The sequence below is a fragment of the Mobula hypostoma genome, chromosome 10 (assembly GCF_963921235.1).
Source record: "Mobula hypostoma chromosome 10, sMobHyp1.1, whole genome shotgun sequence".
Taxonomy (NCBI): domain Eukaryota; kingdom Metazoa; phylum Chordata; class Chondrichthyes; order Myliobatiformes; family Myliobatidae; genus Mobula; species Mobula hypostoma.
This window is the reverse complement of record NC_086106.1, coordinates 36,111,827-36,129,264: the sequence shown is the minus strand read 5'-3', so window position 1 is coordinate 36,129,264 and position 17,438 is coordinate 36,111,827. Positions and strand designations below refer to the sequence as shown.

The 17,438-nt window shown below is 45.5% G+C and overlaps 1 protein-coding gene across 2 annotated transcripts in view; it reads left to right on the top strand.

The window, feature by feature from the left end:
• Positions 1-1,872: 1,872 nt before the first annotated feature.
• The window catches only part of LOC134352835 (serine/threonine-protein phosphatase 2A 65 kDa regulatory subunit A alpha isoform-like), a 44,056-nt gene continuing 28,490 nt past the window's right edge, over positions 1,873-17,438 (top strand). Inside the window, exons 1-6 of one of the 2 annotated variants that reach the window (XM_063060329.1) lie at positions 1,873-1,946; positions 5,343-5,575; positions 7,323-7,470; positions 10,336-10,491; positions 13,831-13,945; positions 16,289-16,359. In XM_063060329.1, coding sequence (XP_062916399.1) covers positions 5,364-5,575; positions 7,323-7,470; positions 10,336-10,491; positions 13,831-13,945; positions 16,289-16,359 — 702 coding nt within the window. In that variant the 5' untranslated portion in view covers positions 1,873-1,946; positions 5,343-5,363. Of the gene's footprint in view, positions 1,947-5,199; positions 5,576-7,322; positions 7,471-10,335; positions 10,492-13,830; positions 13,946-16,288; positions 16,360-17,438 lie in introns of those variants that run through there. The other variant, XM_063060328.1, reaches the window with a different exon arrangement.

Genomic DNA, 17,438 nt, shown 5'->3' with positions numbered 1-17,438 from the left:
TGGAAACTTAAGCATCAGGTAGCGATAAATGAATAGAAACTCAGTAAAATTGTTAGTTGATTTCTCCCTGCTGAGGTGTATATTTTGAATGATAAAGAATTGATTGAATTGGAAGCTACTACCTATTATAACTTTGATTTGATTGCATCCCTAACAGAGACAGCATCTGACAAGAGATCTATTGTAGACAAATTGAAGGAAGTGCATGAAAAGTATCAGAAGGAGAGATTGAAGGCACGGGAGGCCAGACTCAGGAAAAGACTAGAGGTAAGATTATTGTTATACCTTCTTACCTTGACCGTCCTGCCAGTCTTTGATTAGGGCAATAAGAAAGTTGTATGTATATACTACTCCAAAATCAATTTGCTATCCACAATATTCATTGTTTAATTTGGAAAACTGTTCAGGAAATTAAGTATATGGCTATTCAAAGGGCTTGATCTACCTTTATTCTTTTTGTTTCTGTTCCATTGCTGGAAGATCCTTCATATCACCCTCAACTTATTCTTAAGGCCCTTTGCATTGCTATATTGCTTCTGATGTTCACAAGTTTTTGAAGAGTATGTAGCTCATTCCACACTCTCACCACCTTCTGAGTGAAGAAATTCCCCCTCATGTTCCCTTAAACCTCTCATCTTTCACTCTCAAACCATGGCCTCTGGTTGTAGTACCACCCAACCTAAGTGGCAAAAATCTGCTTGCATTTACCCGAGATCCCTCATACCTCTGTCAAATCTCCTCTCAATCTTCTATGTTCCAAGGAATAAGGGCCTAACCTATTCAATCTTCCCTCATAACTCAGGTCCTCCAGTCCTGGCACCATCCTTATAAATCTTCTCTGTACTCTTTCAACTTTACTGACATCTTTCCTGTGGGTAGGCAGCTGAAAGTGCACACGACACTCCAAATTAGGTCTTACTACTGTCTTATAGAATTTCAACATAACATCCAAACTTACCTTGATTTACGAAGCCCAAGGTGCCAGAAGCTTCCTTCATGATCATATCTACCCATGGCACCACGTTCAGTGAATTATGGTCCTGTATTCATGGAAATGGATGTCCAAAGCAGAGGCTCAGCATCTGTAGAAAGAGAAACCATTTAATGACTGGGCTCAGGACTTGTGCTGACGAGAATAATGTTGTGCGCTGCCCAGTGGAGTGGCCAGTGTTATTACTGAACCTCATCAACTGTACTAATGAATTATGCCTGTACCGTATAGCCTACTGTATAACATGGGACTATTTTATGTCGTAGTAACGCGTTATTGAACATGCACTGTTAGGCGCATATTGATCTGTATATCTGTGTTCAGTTCGGGTTCCGTCAGTGAAAAACCCTGTTAACTTAGCTCCAGTCTCCAGCATTTTTATTTATAGTTTTATTGTGTAACCCGGCCACATACACAACAATGCCCAAGCAAGAAATGGATTGAATCGCTAAATCATGAGATCCAATCTTTCTGTCACAACTATAACCTCACTCTGCTCTGGAAATAATGCTTTCTGCTATGGGTTTCTGTTCTGTTCGCCATTACCTGCATTTAATTGTTACAAGGGGCACTTCGTGGTGTATTTTTGATTGTAGCATATTTTAAGCAAAATATCTTTTTTTGTTCAGGGTTGGATGGCATTGATCAATTTCATTTCTTTCCTTTCCCCAGTTATGGTTGAACAACATAAAGCAACTGTCCACAACTGCCTTGGCCTTGGGGGTAGAGCGTACCCGGAATGAGCTGCTCCCACTTCTGACTGGTAGGTACAAAGCTGCGTGTGGTTGGGCTGCCTCGGTTTGAACAATCGCCCCTCAGAGTCGCCTTGCCACTGATTTCTCGTCTCGATGCAGACACCATTTTCGTTGAAGACGAGGCACTGCTGGCATTAGCGGAGCAACTAGGGAGCTTCACGGTGCTCGTTGGCGGACCGGAGTATGTTCACTGTTTGCTGGTAAGAGCGGACGTACATTTACAAAGCACTGCACAGGACGGTCACACGGTTAATGCCATTGAAGTGGTATTACTGTCTTAATAAAGGTTAATTTCCAGAAGATGATTCTCAAAGCAGCAGGGTTCCACAGGCAATGATAAAGTAAATGACTTAATAATGAGTCATAGAAAAGTTCAGCACATGTTCCCCTTAAACATTTCACCTTTCACCCTTAACCCATGACCTCCAGCTGCTGTCTCATCCAACCTCAGTGGACAATGACTGCTTGCATTTACCCTATCGAAACCCCTCATAATCTTGTCTCTTTCTGTCATATCTCTTTGCAATCTTCTATGTTCCAAGTTAAAAAAAGTCCTAACATATTCAATCTTTCCATATAACTCAGGTCCTCCAGACCCGGCAATGTCCCTGTAATCTTTCTTTGTTATGATGGGTTGCTTGAATGAGGGGTAAATGGACACATACAGAACCCTCTCTGCTTTTATTGTTTGCAATAAAATCTTTGAGGCAGATGAGGCTTTGTGCCACCCAACATATTTGTAGGCAGGAGAAAGTCTGCAGATGCTGGAAATCCAAAGCAACTCTCACAAAACGCTGGAGGAACTCAGCAGCTCAGGCAGCGCCTGTGGAAAAGAGTAAGTGGTCGATGTTTCTGGCCGAGACCCTTCTTCAGGACCTGGTTGAAATATTGGAGGGGTGTATCATTGAGAATTGCTACAGTGAAGTGTAGTTACTTTACCCCTGATCCAGGTTCACCCACGCAGCCTGTTGGAAAACATACACGGGCTGATACCGTCCCCCGAACACTGAAACCTCTGTTCTGTATTGACCAAATATACGTTCAACATGAGCCCAACCGGGGGAAACAAAACACAGATGTTAATGCCCAGATGCAATGGTCCTATGCATTAAATATTTATTTAAAATAACATACTTGTATTGTTTTTAAATACCCGTAATGGGGAACAAGATTCTGAAATTAAATAACGAGGGCCTTAGGCTATTACAGGGCATAGTTCAAATTAAAATGATTTTCAGTGATCAGTTCATCATAGGACAATTCAGAATTAAAACAATGAAATCAATTTATGAAACAACCAAAGTAGCTCGATCAATGAGGTTTAACCAGGATGCTGCCTGCTTCAGAGGAAGTGCTGCAACTTTATCAGACTCTGGGTAGGCCACGTCTGGAGTACTGCATGCAGTTCTGATTGTCCCACTGTAGGAAAGATGTTGGGGCTTTGGGGTCGATGCGGAAGAGGTTCGCCAGAATGTTGCCTGGTTTAGAGGACATGCGATCATGAGAGCTGGATAAACTTATGTTGTTTTCTCTGAAGCACTGGAGGCCGAGGGCAGATCTGCTAGAGGTTTGTAAGATTATGAGAAGCATGTGCATAGATAAAGTAGAGAGGAGTATCTGTTTCCCAGGATTTAAATGTCTAATACCAGAGGTATGCATTAAAGGTGAGAGTGGGTAGGTAGGTTCAAGGGGGATGTGAGGGGTAAGTTTTTTTACCATCAGAGTGGTGGATGCCTGGAATACATTGACTGGTATGATGGTAGAGGCTTTTCAGAGATTTTTGGATAGGCACATGTGTATGAGAAAGATGGAGGGAGATGGACATTGTGTAGGTAGGAGGGATTAGTTCTTGGTGGTTTTTGATTTTCTTTTTAGCTGGTTCAGCACAACATTGTGGGCCGAATGGCCTGTTTCTGTACTGTACTGTTCGATGTTTTACTTTCTTGTTTGCAGTGGTTCCAAATTAGACATTCCAGCGTTCAGTATGTTGAGTGTAGAGTGTGTACATTCTTTTTGTATTGATACTCCTTTCAAAAATGTTTTCTTTTTGTGTAAAATTACCTGCGAGTACAGGCAGAGAATTCTTAAAGCATTTACTTAAGGAATCCAATTCGTTCATGTGTGGATGGAGGCTGTATATAAAATATCACAAACTTTTAGCAGTGTTTCTTGAAGAACGCTGAGATGGCATGGCTTTGTATTATAGATAATAGCAATTCAGAAGCGTTTTCTCGGAGCCCCTGTGGTGCCTGCAACTCTAAACTGAAACATGGGCACAGTTGTTGTTTGAATAGTTCCATGAGATATAGGTGCAGAGTTAGGCTATTTGGCCCATCGATCCATTTTCCCCTCTCAGCCCCAATCTCCTGCCTTCTCCCTGTATCCTTTCATGCTGCAATTAATAAACAGTCTTATCAATCTGTCTTTCAATCCTGGCTAATCCTTTTTTCCCCTCCTCTGCCTACTCCCCAGTCTTCTCCCAGTAACCTTTGATGCCATGAACCTATCAAGAACCTATCAATCTCTGCCTTAAATATACCCAATTACTTGACCTCCACAGCCACCTGTGGCACAGAATTCCACATATTCACCACCCTCTTGCTAAAGAAATTCCTCATCATTTTCATTCTAAAAGGATATCCCTCTATTCTGGGGCTGTGTCCTCTAGCCTTAGACTCCCCCGCCATAGGAAACATCCTCTCCACATCCACTCTATTCAGACCTTCCAACATTTGATAGGTTTCAATGAGGTCTCTTCTCATTCTTCTGAACTCCAGCGAGTACAGGCCCAGAGCCATCAAACGCTCCTAACGTGACAAGCCTTCCATTCCCAGTATGATTTTTGTGAACCTCCTTTAAACTCTGCACAATGTCAGCACCTCCTTTCTTAGATGAGGGGCCCAAATCTCCTCATAATACTCTAAATGATGCCTCACCAATACATTATCAAGCCTTAACATTACATCCCTGCTTTTATATTCTAGTCCTCTCGAAATGACTGCTAACATTGCATTTGCCTTCCTCAGCCTGCAAGTTAACCTTCAGTGAATGCTGCACGAGGACTCCCAAGTCCCTTTGCACCTCGGATTCTTGAACTTTCTCCCAATTTAGAAAGTAGTTTACACTTTTATTTCTTCTAACAAATTGGATGACCATGGACTTCCCTCAAACTTGGGGAAAATTATTATGACAGGCAGCTTCATGTTTATTTGCATATTAAAACCTCATAGGATGAACAATTATTGGTACTTAATTTGAAGATGAAATAGTAATTACTGATAATTAGGAATGTGTCAGTGTAATTTCCATTTATTTAATATTAGTACAGTGTTTTCTGGTTACGAACCTTGGGAATTTCTGTGATTGAGAAAATATGTCCTTTGATTTATACAGTTTTTGGTAGTTTGTGTTTTGTCCTCCAGCACGGCTCTATATTCTTCTGCCTTTAAATGTTTCTCTGTCTCATTTTCTTTATGAGAATTCCTAATTCTCAGCAATTTAAGAATTTATCTTAAAGATTGTTTCTAAATATTGTGTTTCTTAGAAGTAGAGAAAAAAGAAGATGTGTTTCAGTTTAATTCTTTCCCACTAATCAGCCTCCCTTGGAGAACCTGGCAATGGCGGAAAAATCGGTAATACGAGATAAAGCCATCGATTCACTGCGAGCCATCTCCCACGAGCACTCTCCTGCAGACCTAGAAGTCCACTTTGTGCCACTGGTGAAGCGCCTGACTTGTGGTGACTGGTTCACGTACAGGACTTCGGCATGCAGCCTTTTCAGTGTCTGCTACCCTCGGGTATCCAGCTCTGTAAAGGCCGAGCTGCGTCAGTAAGTACTTTCCTCCCTTGGAATGCTGCAGATGAACATGATAGAAGTTAGCTAGGAATATTACAGTATTATTGTAGAAAATCTACATCCTGTAGTATCGCTCATTATGTACCGTGTCATATGGTGTGGGCGATCGTGGGTCTTTCCGTGGACACGATTGTTCTTGGCGAAGTTTTCTACAGAAGTGGTTTGCCATCGCCTTCTTTCTGGGCAGCGTGTGTCTTTACAAGACGGGTGACCCCCAGCCCATTATCAATACGCTTCAGAGACTGTCTGCCTGGTGTCAGTGTCAGGAGTTGAGATCTGCACCTGCTGCTCATACAACCGTCCACCACCTGCTCCCACAGCTTCACGTAGCCCTGATCGGGGAGGCTAAGCGGGTGCTACACCTTGCCCTAGGGTGACCTGCAGGCCAGTGGAGGGAAGGAGTGCCTTACACCTCCTTTGGCAGGGACGGATTTCCTTCCTGCCACCTAATTTCGGTATAATTTGGTTTTATTGGCGATAAGATGCTACCACCATGGTGGACGGGACCTTGTTTTAACTGAGTGGGTAGAAGATTCTAGTTTAGAGAATAATCAGCCCCAAAATAGCACAGAAAGTGCGGCATTTTTGTTTTTAATGACATTAAGTGAAGGCTTTTTGTGTGTTTTTAGTGAGAAAGGAGCAAAAGCCGAGGTGCATCATAGTCGAGTGGTGCTCATCACTTACTCTCGGCTGTGTGATTGAAGTGGCCTTGTCATTTACAAAGGAGTGCTCTTTTCGAGAGCCGTGTCTTGTCAAGCCTGTTGCTCTGCTTCAGGGCCATTTTGATTAATGTGGCGCACAGAGGATTTCACTTGTTCAGAGGTGTTTGACTTTTGTCGGACGAGAAGGTTGCTTTGGTAACTGTGTGCGCCTGCAGTCCACAACCAATGGCTCTGTTCTGCTCCAAGTGCAGGAGTCCCACATCTGGGGTTCAGTTCCAGCCCCTTTACTCCCTGAATTAAAATTTTTTGTGGTGTCATTTGTGTAAACTTTCAGACACAGTCAGTTGTTTCAGAAAAAGAGAGGGCTGTATGGTGGGGAAATTCTAGGCAGCTTCTAGAGTAGGTTACGTGGTCAGCACAACATTGTGGGCTGAAGGGCCTGTAATGTGCAGTAAATTTCTATATTCTGTTGCTAACTTGAAGTATTTCTCAGGATAAAATCTGAATACCACAAATATTGGATGTTTGGGTGGTGTGGTGGAGATGCGTCTCTACCAAAGGAGGTGTAAGGCTTCCTTCTGCTGGTCTGCAGGCCACCCTTGGGCAAGGTGTAGCACCTGCTTCGATACCACCGCCCCGATCAGGGTCAGGTGAAGCCATGGGATCAGGTGGTGGATGAGCAGCCGGTGCAGATCACAAGTCCTGGTTATGCGACCCCTGACGCCAGGTAGACAGTTTCTGAAGTGTATTGATAATGGGCTGGGGGTCACCCACCTTGTAAAGACACACACTGCCCAGAAGGCGGAAATGACAAACCACTTCTGTAGAAAACTTTACGGAGAACAATCAGGGTCATGGAAAGACCGTGACCACCCATTGCATATGACACAGCACATAATGATGATGGGTTTAGCAAAATATTTTAGTAGCTTCTGATTTAGAAACATTAATTACAAAAATGTCAATTTTTAGTGCTTGTATTTCTGCTTGCGAATTGTTAAGTTCTGCATCAATGGGCGACTACTCCTATGTGACCTTTAATTTTATTTTTTCTGCAGACTTTTCCACAGCTTGTGCTCAGATGACACACCAGTGGTCCGCCAGGTAGCAGCATCAAAGTTGGGTGAATTTGCAAAGGTTCTGGAGCTGGAGTTTTTGAAAAGTGACATTATACCCCTCTTCACTTCCCTGGCTTCTGATGAGCAGGTATGTAGTTGTAGAGCAGACACTGGTGTGGCAGCGGGAAGTCGAATTGAAGTGGGTGGCCACTGGGATACCCCGGCTGTCGCAGCGGACCCAGAGAAGGTGCTCGATGAAGAAGCACCCCCACCCCCAACCCCATCTGTGTTGGTCCTCCAATGTCGAGGGGCCACGGCAGGAGCTCCAGATACAGCGAATAGCCCCGAGAGGAAAGCACCGCTTCGCCTGAAGAACTGTTTGCAGCCCTGAACGGAGGCAAATGGGCGAGTGTAGACCTTGTCTTGCTTTCGGGGAGAGCGGCGAGGATGAATGAGTGGTGTGGAGAGCGAACCCTGTGGAAACCTGAAGGGTGGGGTGGGGGAAGGGGGGTGTGATTAGTGGCAGAGGCCCCTTGCAGATAGCGGAGGATTGAGATTAGTCTAGGAGTCTATTGTGGGTGGTGGGGGCTACAGACACTGATGCGCTGGAAAGGCTTGTGGGGTGGGAATGCAGGTGACGTGGATGAGGGAAGCGTGGATTATAGTGGAAGAAAGGTGATCTTATTCCCCATGGCTTGTCATGATTTATCTTGCTGAAGCTGCTGCTGTAACCTTCGCTTTATGTCACATGTGTATCAATTGCTTGTACTGAGGAGCCTCTGTATCCCACACGTCATGGCAGTGTGTGAAATAACGGAGAGTACTTGGCTCATTCCGGTAACAGGCTGTCTGTCATTCCGCTCACTGGAGCAATTGCATGATTTCACACACCCCCCCCCACCCCCGCCCGCCACATTACCGCTTGCATTTTACTGTATGGATGAGCTGGAGGTGGGAAAGATTAGTACGGATGGTGCGTCCGTGGCAAAGAACTGAGTTGCATCCGGTTAATATGTCTACGTACTCAATATGCTACGCCTTGTTAATGCCACTTCCTGCTTGCAAAGTTTCTGTTGTCGTAGTCTGCACCATCTGTTCACCTTTGTAACCGGAGTTCACAACCCTCTTTTACGCCATCGACCCCCTACCATCAACCGAGGGGCCCCAGGTTAGGAGCCCCTGCTTTATAAAGTTCCTTTAACCACAGCAGATGGAAGCGGTGCCTGTCAATCTATCGGCATGATTACACCATTCCAGTACTCCAGCTGGAGATGCTCCTCCAAGAAGGTGGTTATCTTGAGGCTTTTGCCTGAAGAGCGAACTGTTTAATCAGTGTGTGTCCTTTCATATTCCTCCAACGTAAAGTATCCCGGGCAAAAGGCTTGACGCAGTCCGCAGTATCCTCGTGTACTAAGGAGCCAGAGTCGTACAGAAATGGTACGCTGAAGGGGAGCTGGGATGGATACTTTGACCCTCACCTAGCTTCTGGTTAACGGTTGGATGTGTGCTCCTTGGTGTTGAGTAAGCTTCTCTTCTGGTTACTGTCCAGTGACTCCTGGAAATAAACCTTCACATCTGTAGCCAAGGAGATGTTCACACTTGCTCCAGGTTCAGACCCCACCAATGATGGCTAGCATATCAAAACAAGGATGTAATGTTCACATTTTATAAGGCTTCACTTGGAATATTGAAGGTAGTTTTCAGCCCCTTATCTAACAAAGGGTGTGCCAAGACAGGAGTGGGTTGAAAGGAGGGTCACGATAGTGATTGAAAGGTCCAGGATTGAAAGGCTTGTCGTACGAGGAGCGTTCGATGGCTCTGTGCCTGTACTCATTTGAATTCAGAAGAATGAGGGGGAGGGATCTCATTGTAACCTGTCAAATACTGAAAGGCGTCCGGAGTGGATATGGGGAGGATGTTTTCTATGGTGGGACAGCCTAAGACCAGAGGAAGCAATCTCAGAGCAGAGGTTTGTCCATTTAGAGTGGAGATGAGGAAGGATTTCCTTATCCAGAGAATCTGTGGAATTCATTGTCACAAAGGAGAAGTCATTGGGTATATTCAGTGCAGAGAGGTTGATAGATTCTTGATTAGTCAGGGCATGAGAAGTGACCTGATTGAAGCTTTTAGATGATGAGAGGCATTAATCGTGTGGATAGCCGGAGGCTTTTTCCCAGGGCTGAAATGGCTAACATGAGGGGGCATAGTTTTAAGGTGCTTGAAAGTAGGTGTAAGGGGGACATCAGAGGTAAGTTTCTCACCTAGAGAGTGGTGGGTGTGTGGAATGCACTGACAACAAAGGTGGTAGAGATGGATACAGTAGGGTTTTTTAAGAGACTCTTAGATAGGTACATGGAGCTTAGAAAAATAGAGGGCTATGCGGTAGGGAAATTCTGGGCAGTTTCTCGAGTAGGTTACTTGGTCGGCACAACTTTGGGGCTGGATGGCCTGTAATGTGCTGTAGATTTCCATGTTTCGATGAAGGGATATGGGGAGAAGGCAGGAGATTGGGCTGGGGGTGAAATGGATCAACCATGATGAAATGGCAGAGCAGACTCGATGGGCCAAATGGCCTAATTCAGCTCCTACATCCTACGGTGAAAAGTGACCACTTGGGTGATTAGCTTGGGGATTCACTCAGCAGAGAGTGGTGCTTCAAGAGCAGGAGAAAGAAAATTGATTCATCAATAAATTTTTGCACTGTCATGACATTTGCTAATATACTAATCCAAGGAACGCTTCCATCAAAGGTTGCTTGTTGATACACTCCAAATCTCCATTCCAGTACTTGTATCCTGGGAAGATTCCAGCACACATTGCAAAGTAATGAAACCTGTTGCTACTTTCTAGGTGATCTGATGGATATCATCTGGGAAACAATTGTTATATTGTCAGTATTTATTTTTATGATTTTTTTGATGAGATTAGTTCTTCCAAATATTAACTTCAGAAAATTAATTTTGTGTTTTAATGAAGAACCATCTCAAACCCGGTTTGAACATCTTTTTCACAGGATTCGGTGAGGCTGTTGGCAGTTGAGGCTTGTGTGAGCATAGCCCAGCTGCTGCCCCAGGAAGACCTGGAAGCGTTGGTGATGCCGACCCTCCGGCAGGCAGTGGACGATAAATCCTGGCGTGTTCGCTATGTGGTGGCAGACAAATTTTCTGAAGTACGTGTTATTGCTGAAGCACAAAGTGCATCTCTTTGGTAGGATGATATGGTGCATTTATGTTTTACAACTCGCCTTTAAGTTTTCTGTTCCAGCTGGAATCCCTTCTGATTCTGTCAAAAGTCATGAAAACACGATTAGTTCCTCTAATATAGTTTTAAAAAATCATTAAATCATGCACCTGCGTATTTTTAATATAATTGACTGACATGCCAATAGGTGCTGAGATTTCTTCCCAGATTCATTTAATTAGCCTGTTTTTAAACATGGATCTGAAATAGAACAAAGTTGGTCTGAATTGAGCTCAGATCTTTTTCAGTGTATCCGAAGGATAATCCTGTGACAGGGGTTTAGAACAAACTTGTTGGCATAGTGCCAGGGATCTGGGGATTCAGCACGTGCACAGGTTGATGACACTGATATTTTTCACTTTTGACTGGAGGAAGTTAAGGGGAACTTCAGTTCTATTTAAAAATGAGCTGAAAGGTCGAAAAGCCAGGACGATCCTTAGAGAGTTTGACACTCAGGAACTTGAAACTACTCACCCTTTCCACAGTCCCCTTGATTAGGACTGATGTGTGTTCCCTTGACTTCCCCTTCCTGACGTCTGCAATCAGTTCTTTGGTTTTTTTTGTGATGTAGTGTATTAATTAAATGCTGCTTAAAACTTTTGATGGACTGGACCTTGCTGGTTCCTTCCCACTGCTGACTTCACACAAACCAGGTATGGTGTAGGGAGGTGGTGATTCAACTTCACCCTCCTGTGGTCCACAATCAGTTCCTTGGTCTTACTGACAAGTGCCAGATTGTTGCCACACCACTCAACCAGCTGATCTATCTCACCCCTCTTCGGCTCCTTGTTACCATCTGAAATTCTGCCAAAAATAGTTGTGTCATCAGCAGATTTATAGCCCTGAAGAGCAGTCTCGGCCCGAAACATGGACTGTTTATTTCATTTCCATAGATGCTGCCTGGCCTGCTAGATTTCCAGCATCTGCAGAATCTCCTGTGTGTTTACAGTTTTTGAAGCAGATGGTCTTTGTTCTCAGTATAAAACCTTGTTGCCTCAGGCTTCCTCCTGGTACTCCGGTTTCCTCGCACAGTCCAAAAACATTCCGGTTAGTAGGTTAAAGGGTCATTGTAGATTGTTGCACAAGTTGGTGGGTTACTGGCGGTGCAGTTTGAAGGGCCGGAACAGCTTGTTCTGTTCTGTGTCTCCAATTAAATCTATGCCCTTTAGTCTTAGACTTTCCTAGCCTGGGAAAACACTCGGATCTACTGAAATCTCCGTGCTTTTCTCACCAAAGTGTAATCCAAATCCTCAAAATAAAGGCACATTGCCTACACAGGTTAAATGCAAACAATAACAATCAGGTTAACATTATTTAACAATTAAGAAACATTATTTAATGATTAAATAACATTATTTAGTTGTTTTTTTGACCTGAGAAACTAGCTGATTACAATTGCTCACGTTGTTGTCTGTGTACCATACTTTCAGATTCAGAGCCATCGACGACAATATTTTCTCAACTTTGCCTTTCTTTAAAAATTTAAAATTCCGTCTCTGAAAGCCAGGAAATTCCGGTCCCACCCCAAAGCATTGAGATTAAATCTTTCTGTTCTGTATGAGTGTGAAATCTGTACTGAAGCAGCTGGTTTATCTGTGGATATACTATCAAGGATAGATCATTACAGCTGTTTTACCTGGGTAACACGAAAGAATGCTGCTTCTAAATGGACACCATTTATCTAACCATTCCCTTTTTCTCCCCACTCATTTATTTCTTTACCAGGGCATGGGGTATCCACTCATTGATAAACATCTGAACACAATGGCAACATTTCTCTGGGTTTCTTTCCTCTTAACCCATAGCTTCACATGACCCTGATTGGGGGGTGGGCTTGGCTAAGCAGGTGCGACACCTTGCCCAAGGGTGACCTGCAGGCTAGCGGAGGGAAGGAACGCCTTACACCTCTCTTGGTAGAGATGTATTTCCACCCCGCCACCCATGATAAAATTACGTAATTAAAAACTGCAAACCTGATCGAAAATTGAAGCTCCTGCACCTTCTACCTGATGGTTGAGGGGTAGTAACTGTTCTTGAGCCTGGTGGTGTGGGTCCTGAGGCTCCTGTACCTTCTACCTGATGGTAGAGGGGTAGTAACTGTTCTTGAGCCTGGTGGTGTGGGTCCTGAGGCTTCTGTACCTTCTACCTGATGGTTGAGGGGTAGTAACTGTTCTTGAGCCTGGTGGTGTGGGTCCTGAGGCTTCTGTACCTTCTACCTGATGGTTGAGGGGTAGTAACTGTTCTTGAACCTGGTGGTGTGGGTCCTGAGGCTTCTGTACCTTCTACCTGATGGTTGAGGGGTAGTAACTGTTCTTGAGCCTGGTGGTGTGGGTCCTGAGGCTTCTGTACCTTCTACCTGATGGTAGAGGGGTAGTAACTGTTCTTGAGCCTGGTGGTGTGGGTCCTGAGGCTTCTGTACCTTCTACCTGATGGTTGAGGGGTAGTAACTGTTCTTGAGCCTGGTGGTGTGGGTCCTGAGGCTCCTGCACCTTCTACCTGATGGTAGAGGGGTAGTAACTGTTCTTGAGCCTGGTGGTGTGGGTCCTGAGGCTCCTGTACCTTCTACCTGATGGTTGAGGGGTAGTAACTGTTATTGAGCCTGGTGGTGTGGGTCCTGAGGCTCCTGCACCTTCTACCTGATGGTAGAGGGGTAGTAACTGTTCTTGAGCCTGGTGGTGTGGGTCCTGAGGCTCCTGTACCTTCTACCTGATGGTTGAGGGGTAGTAACTGTTATTGAGCCTGGTGGTGTGGGTCCTGAGGCTTCTGTACCTTCTACCTGATGGTTGAGGGGTAGTAACTGTTCTTGAGCCTGGTGGTGTGGGTCCTGAGGCTTCTGTACCTTCTACCTGATGGTAGAGGGGTAGTAACTGTTCTTGAGCCTGGTGGTGTGGGTCCTGAGGCTTCTGTACCTTCTACCTGATGGTTGAGGGGTAGTAACTGTTCTTGAACCTGGTGGTGTGGGTCCTGAGGCTTCTGTACCTTCTACCTGATGGTTGAGGGGTAGTAACTGTTCTTGAGCCTGGTGGTGTGGGTCCTGAGGCTTCTGTACCTTCTACCTGATGGTTGAGGGGTAGTAACTGTTCTTGAGCCTGGTGGTGTGGGTCCTGAGGCTCCTGTACCTTCTACCTGATGGCAGCAGCGAGACGAGCGTGGAAAAGAAAGATGGTATTGTCTTTGTGATTCCTCTATTCACGTGTTAATGCACAGATTGCTGCTATTGAAACCCGCTCTATCTTTGTTACTCATTCAGTTTCTCTTGCCTTTAAAGCTTCAGAAAACCGTGGGTCCTGAAATTGCGGAAAATGATCTGGTTCCTGCTTTCCAAAACCTGTTGAAAGATTGTGAGGCTGAAGTGCGAGCAGCTGGGGCCAACAAAGTTAAAGGTTGGTTGGGAATTCTCATTCTTGTCTTTTCCATCCGGTTAAGATGTTGTTGGTGAAGCACAGTGACAACTTTCTGGCAGCAGAAACAACTATCAATTACTTCATTCATAGACTCTTGTTCTGGGCAATGACACTGCAATCTGTGCCTGTAACTTTCCGACTGGAGACGAGCCTTTGGTCCAGCTGTACAACCTGGCATTTTGCAGTGCAGTCCTGAACATTATTTGCTTCCGTTCCTTGTCTGCACAATTTGTCTTTTTTTCCTGCGCATTGTGTGATTGATGGTTTTCTGTTTTTAATGGGTTCTGTTGGGTTCCTTTGCTTTGTGGCTGCCTGTAAGGAGACAAATGTCAAGGTACGCATGGTGGTTGCACATTTTGTCCGACGATGACGGGAAACCTGTGCGGGAGAGTTTTTAAAATGGAAAAGCCTTTGCACTGGGGCAGTTCCACTCTCTCGGCCTCAGAAGTCCGGGTCCAGTGGTATGAACAAGCGCCAGAAGAAACTGGGGTCTTCTTGTTTGCAGTGGATGACCAGGACGTTTTCTGTGTCTTTTCATGCCCCTCGTTCTCCATGGAGTGATGCAGAGCCACCTTCCTGGCCGTTGGGTTTTACTGTAGATCGCACCCGCCCAGTCCGCTGAGGCTGACTTTGGGTGCTAGGACTGGCTTGTCCCAATCTCACCGGAGTATGAGACTGCTGTCACGTGCAAATGGCTGCTTGCAGCCACAGGGGAGAGATGAGTGTCCGGTGGGGAGCAAAGGTGAGTGAGCTGCCCCGAAATGGACACGACAAGCCCCTTCCCTGGACACCCCTGAACTTTGAACTCCTGTGAAAGATGTAAACAAGGTTGAAAGAATGGAGAGAAAATTTACAAGGATGTTTCCTGGTCTGGAGGACCTGACTTAGAAGGAAAGATTGAATAGGTTAGGACTGTGTTCTTCAGAATGCAGAAGATTGAGAGGAGATTGATGGAGGTACAATATTATGGGGGGGGGTATGGATGGGATAAATGCAAGCAAGTTTTTTCCACTGAGGTTGGGTTGGACAACAACCAGAGGTCATGGGTTAAGGGTGAAAGGTGACAAGTTTAAGGGGAACATGAGGGGAAACTTCTTCACACAGAGGGTCATGAGAGTGGAACGAGCTGCCAGCACAAGTGGTCCATGCAGTTTTGATTTCAATATTTAAGAGAAGTTTGGATAGATTCATGGATAGTACGGATATGGGGCGGGGTGGGGGTGGTTGTGGTCCTGGTGCAGGCAGATGGGAGTAGACAGTTTGAATTGTTCAGAATGAACGAGAGGGGCCAAAGGGCCTTTTCTGCTCTGTGCTTTTCTATGACTCTATTTAATGTCGTACCACATATCCAGGTGACACTTCTCCAAGTGAGAACAGCATGCCAGCATGCCTCCCCTTTGGCATCCTGATCTGATCCCAGAACTGGATGACAGCAAATGGAAAGGAATTGTGTGCCACTTGACTTCATGTTTCGATGGTGGCTGCTCCTTACAAAGTGCACTTCATTGCTTGTGCAGAGTCTTGAAAGGTTGTCAGATTGTGAAAAAGAGTGAATGCTGTTCTTTACATTTGTATCACTGACTGCCGAACCCGAGGCCCTCCGTTGGTCAGGGTCCACCATGGATGTTACGTGCAGCTGTCTACGTGATATGTAAGCCAGGGCAGTATGATATGGAGAGCAAGCTGTTGCCCATGTAGCAGGCTCCCCCTCTCCACGCATCTGATGAATCCAAAGGACCGATACAGTTTGGTACCAGTGGCGTCGCAGGAGTTGCCAGTCAGCGTTGAACTCAACGTAGGACGGCCTCGGAGAATCCGGCTCCGGATTTTTCCCTCGGGGTTTACTCCAGGGAGACCGTACAGATGTGCCAGAATTGAACCTGTGCTGTCTGACTCTTGATGTTTACACTGTAGGTGTTGGCCTTGCTTTTCCTTGTGTGACTTAAATTGTGCTTCAGAATGTATGTTTTCTCTTGCCACTATCTTCTGAGAAGATACAAATATTAAGGCAGATGCTTTTCAGCAATTGCTTAATCTGTTAAACTTTATTGATTTATCAGTGTGGTGAGAATGTGGAACGAGCTGCCAGCGCAAGTGGTGCGTGCAAGCTCGATTTCAACGTTTAAGAGAAGTTTGGATGGGTACGTAGATGGTCGTGGTATTGAGGGCTATGGTCCAGATGCAGGTCGATGGGAGGAGGCAATTTAAATGGATCGGCACAGAATAGATGGGCTGAAGGGCCTGTTTCTGTGCTGTACTTTTCTCTGACTCCATTGTTTTGTTTGAGAATAACTCTCTAACATGCAGTACTCTATCTTGCAGATTTCTGTGAAAACTTGCCAGTAGATTGCAGGGAGAATGTCATAATAAGTCACATCTTGCCGTATGTTAAGGTAATATGCCTTCTCAAATTCTTGGCTGGTTATACAGTCTATCTAAAATTAATGTAGCAACTCATCTCATTCACTTCAGGAAAAAGTCCCTCAGTATTTCGGGTGGGCCTGAAACGAGGGTTCGGGCACCATTTATCACTGTGAACTGCTTGTAACTGGAAAAGCTCAGTGTCCAAGCACGAGTCACATCTTGCCCCCACTCCCTCCCCCTCACCCGTCCCATCCCCCTCTCCCACTCCCGCCCCATCCCCCTCTCCCGCCCCATCCCCCTCTCCCACTCCCTCCCCCTCTCCCACTCCCTCCCCATCCCCCTCTCCTGCTCCCTCCCCCTCCACATCCCCCTCTCCCGTCCCATCCCCCTCTCCCACTCCCTCCCCCTCTCCCACTCATTCCCCATCCCCCTCTCCTGCTCCCTCCCCCTCCCCATCCCCCTCTCCCATCCCCCTCTCCCGACCCATCCCCCTCTCCCACTCCCTCCCCATCCCCTTCTCCCACTCCCTCCCCCTCTCCCAAAGGGCTGAGTCCTGCCAAAGGGTTTTGGACAGAAATGTCGACTGTCCTTTTCTCCACAGGTGCTGCCTGGCCTGCTGAGTTCCTCCAGCATCTTGTGTGTGTTGCTGGTTTTTTAACATGGTGTTGGCTGCCTGGAGTGATGGTAGAGGCAGATATAGCGGGGACTTTGAATGACGTTTAGATAAGCACACAAATGTGAGGAAAACAGAAGAATATGGATATTGTGTAGATTAGATTGCCCACTTGGTTAGGAATTTAAGTATAACATTGTGGGTTATAGGGCCGGTTCTGTTCCATGATTTATATAAACTAGAATATCAAACTGTAAAAGAAATTATTTAAGAATGAGCCATGACTGACCAGGTGGATCATAAGAACGTGGAGCAGGATGGCAACATGACTGAGATATCCAACGACAAACAAGAGAAAATCTGCAGATGCTGGAAATCCGAGCAACACACACAAAATGCTGAAGGGACTCAGCAGGCCAGGCAGCTTCTATGGGGAACAGTACAGTCGACATTTCTATCGGTGCTGCCTGGCCTGCTGAGTTCCTCCAGCATTTT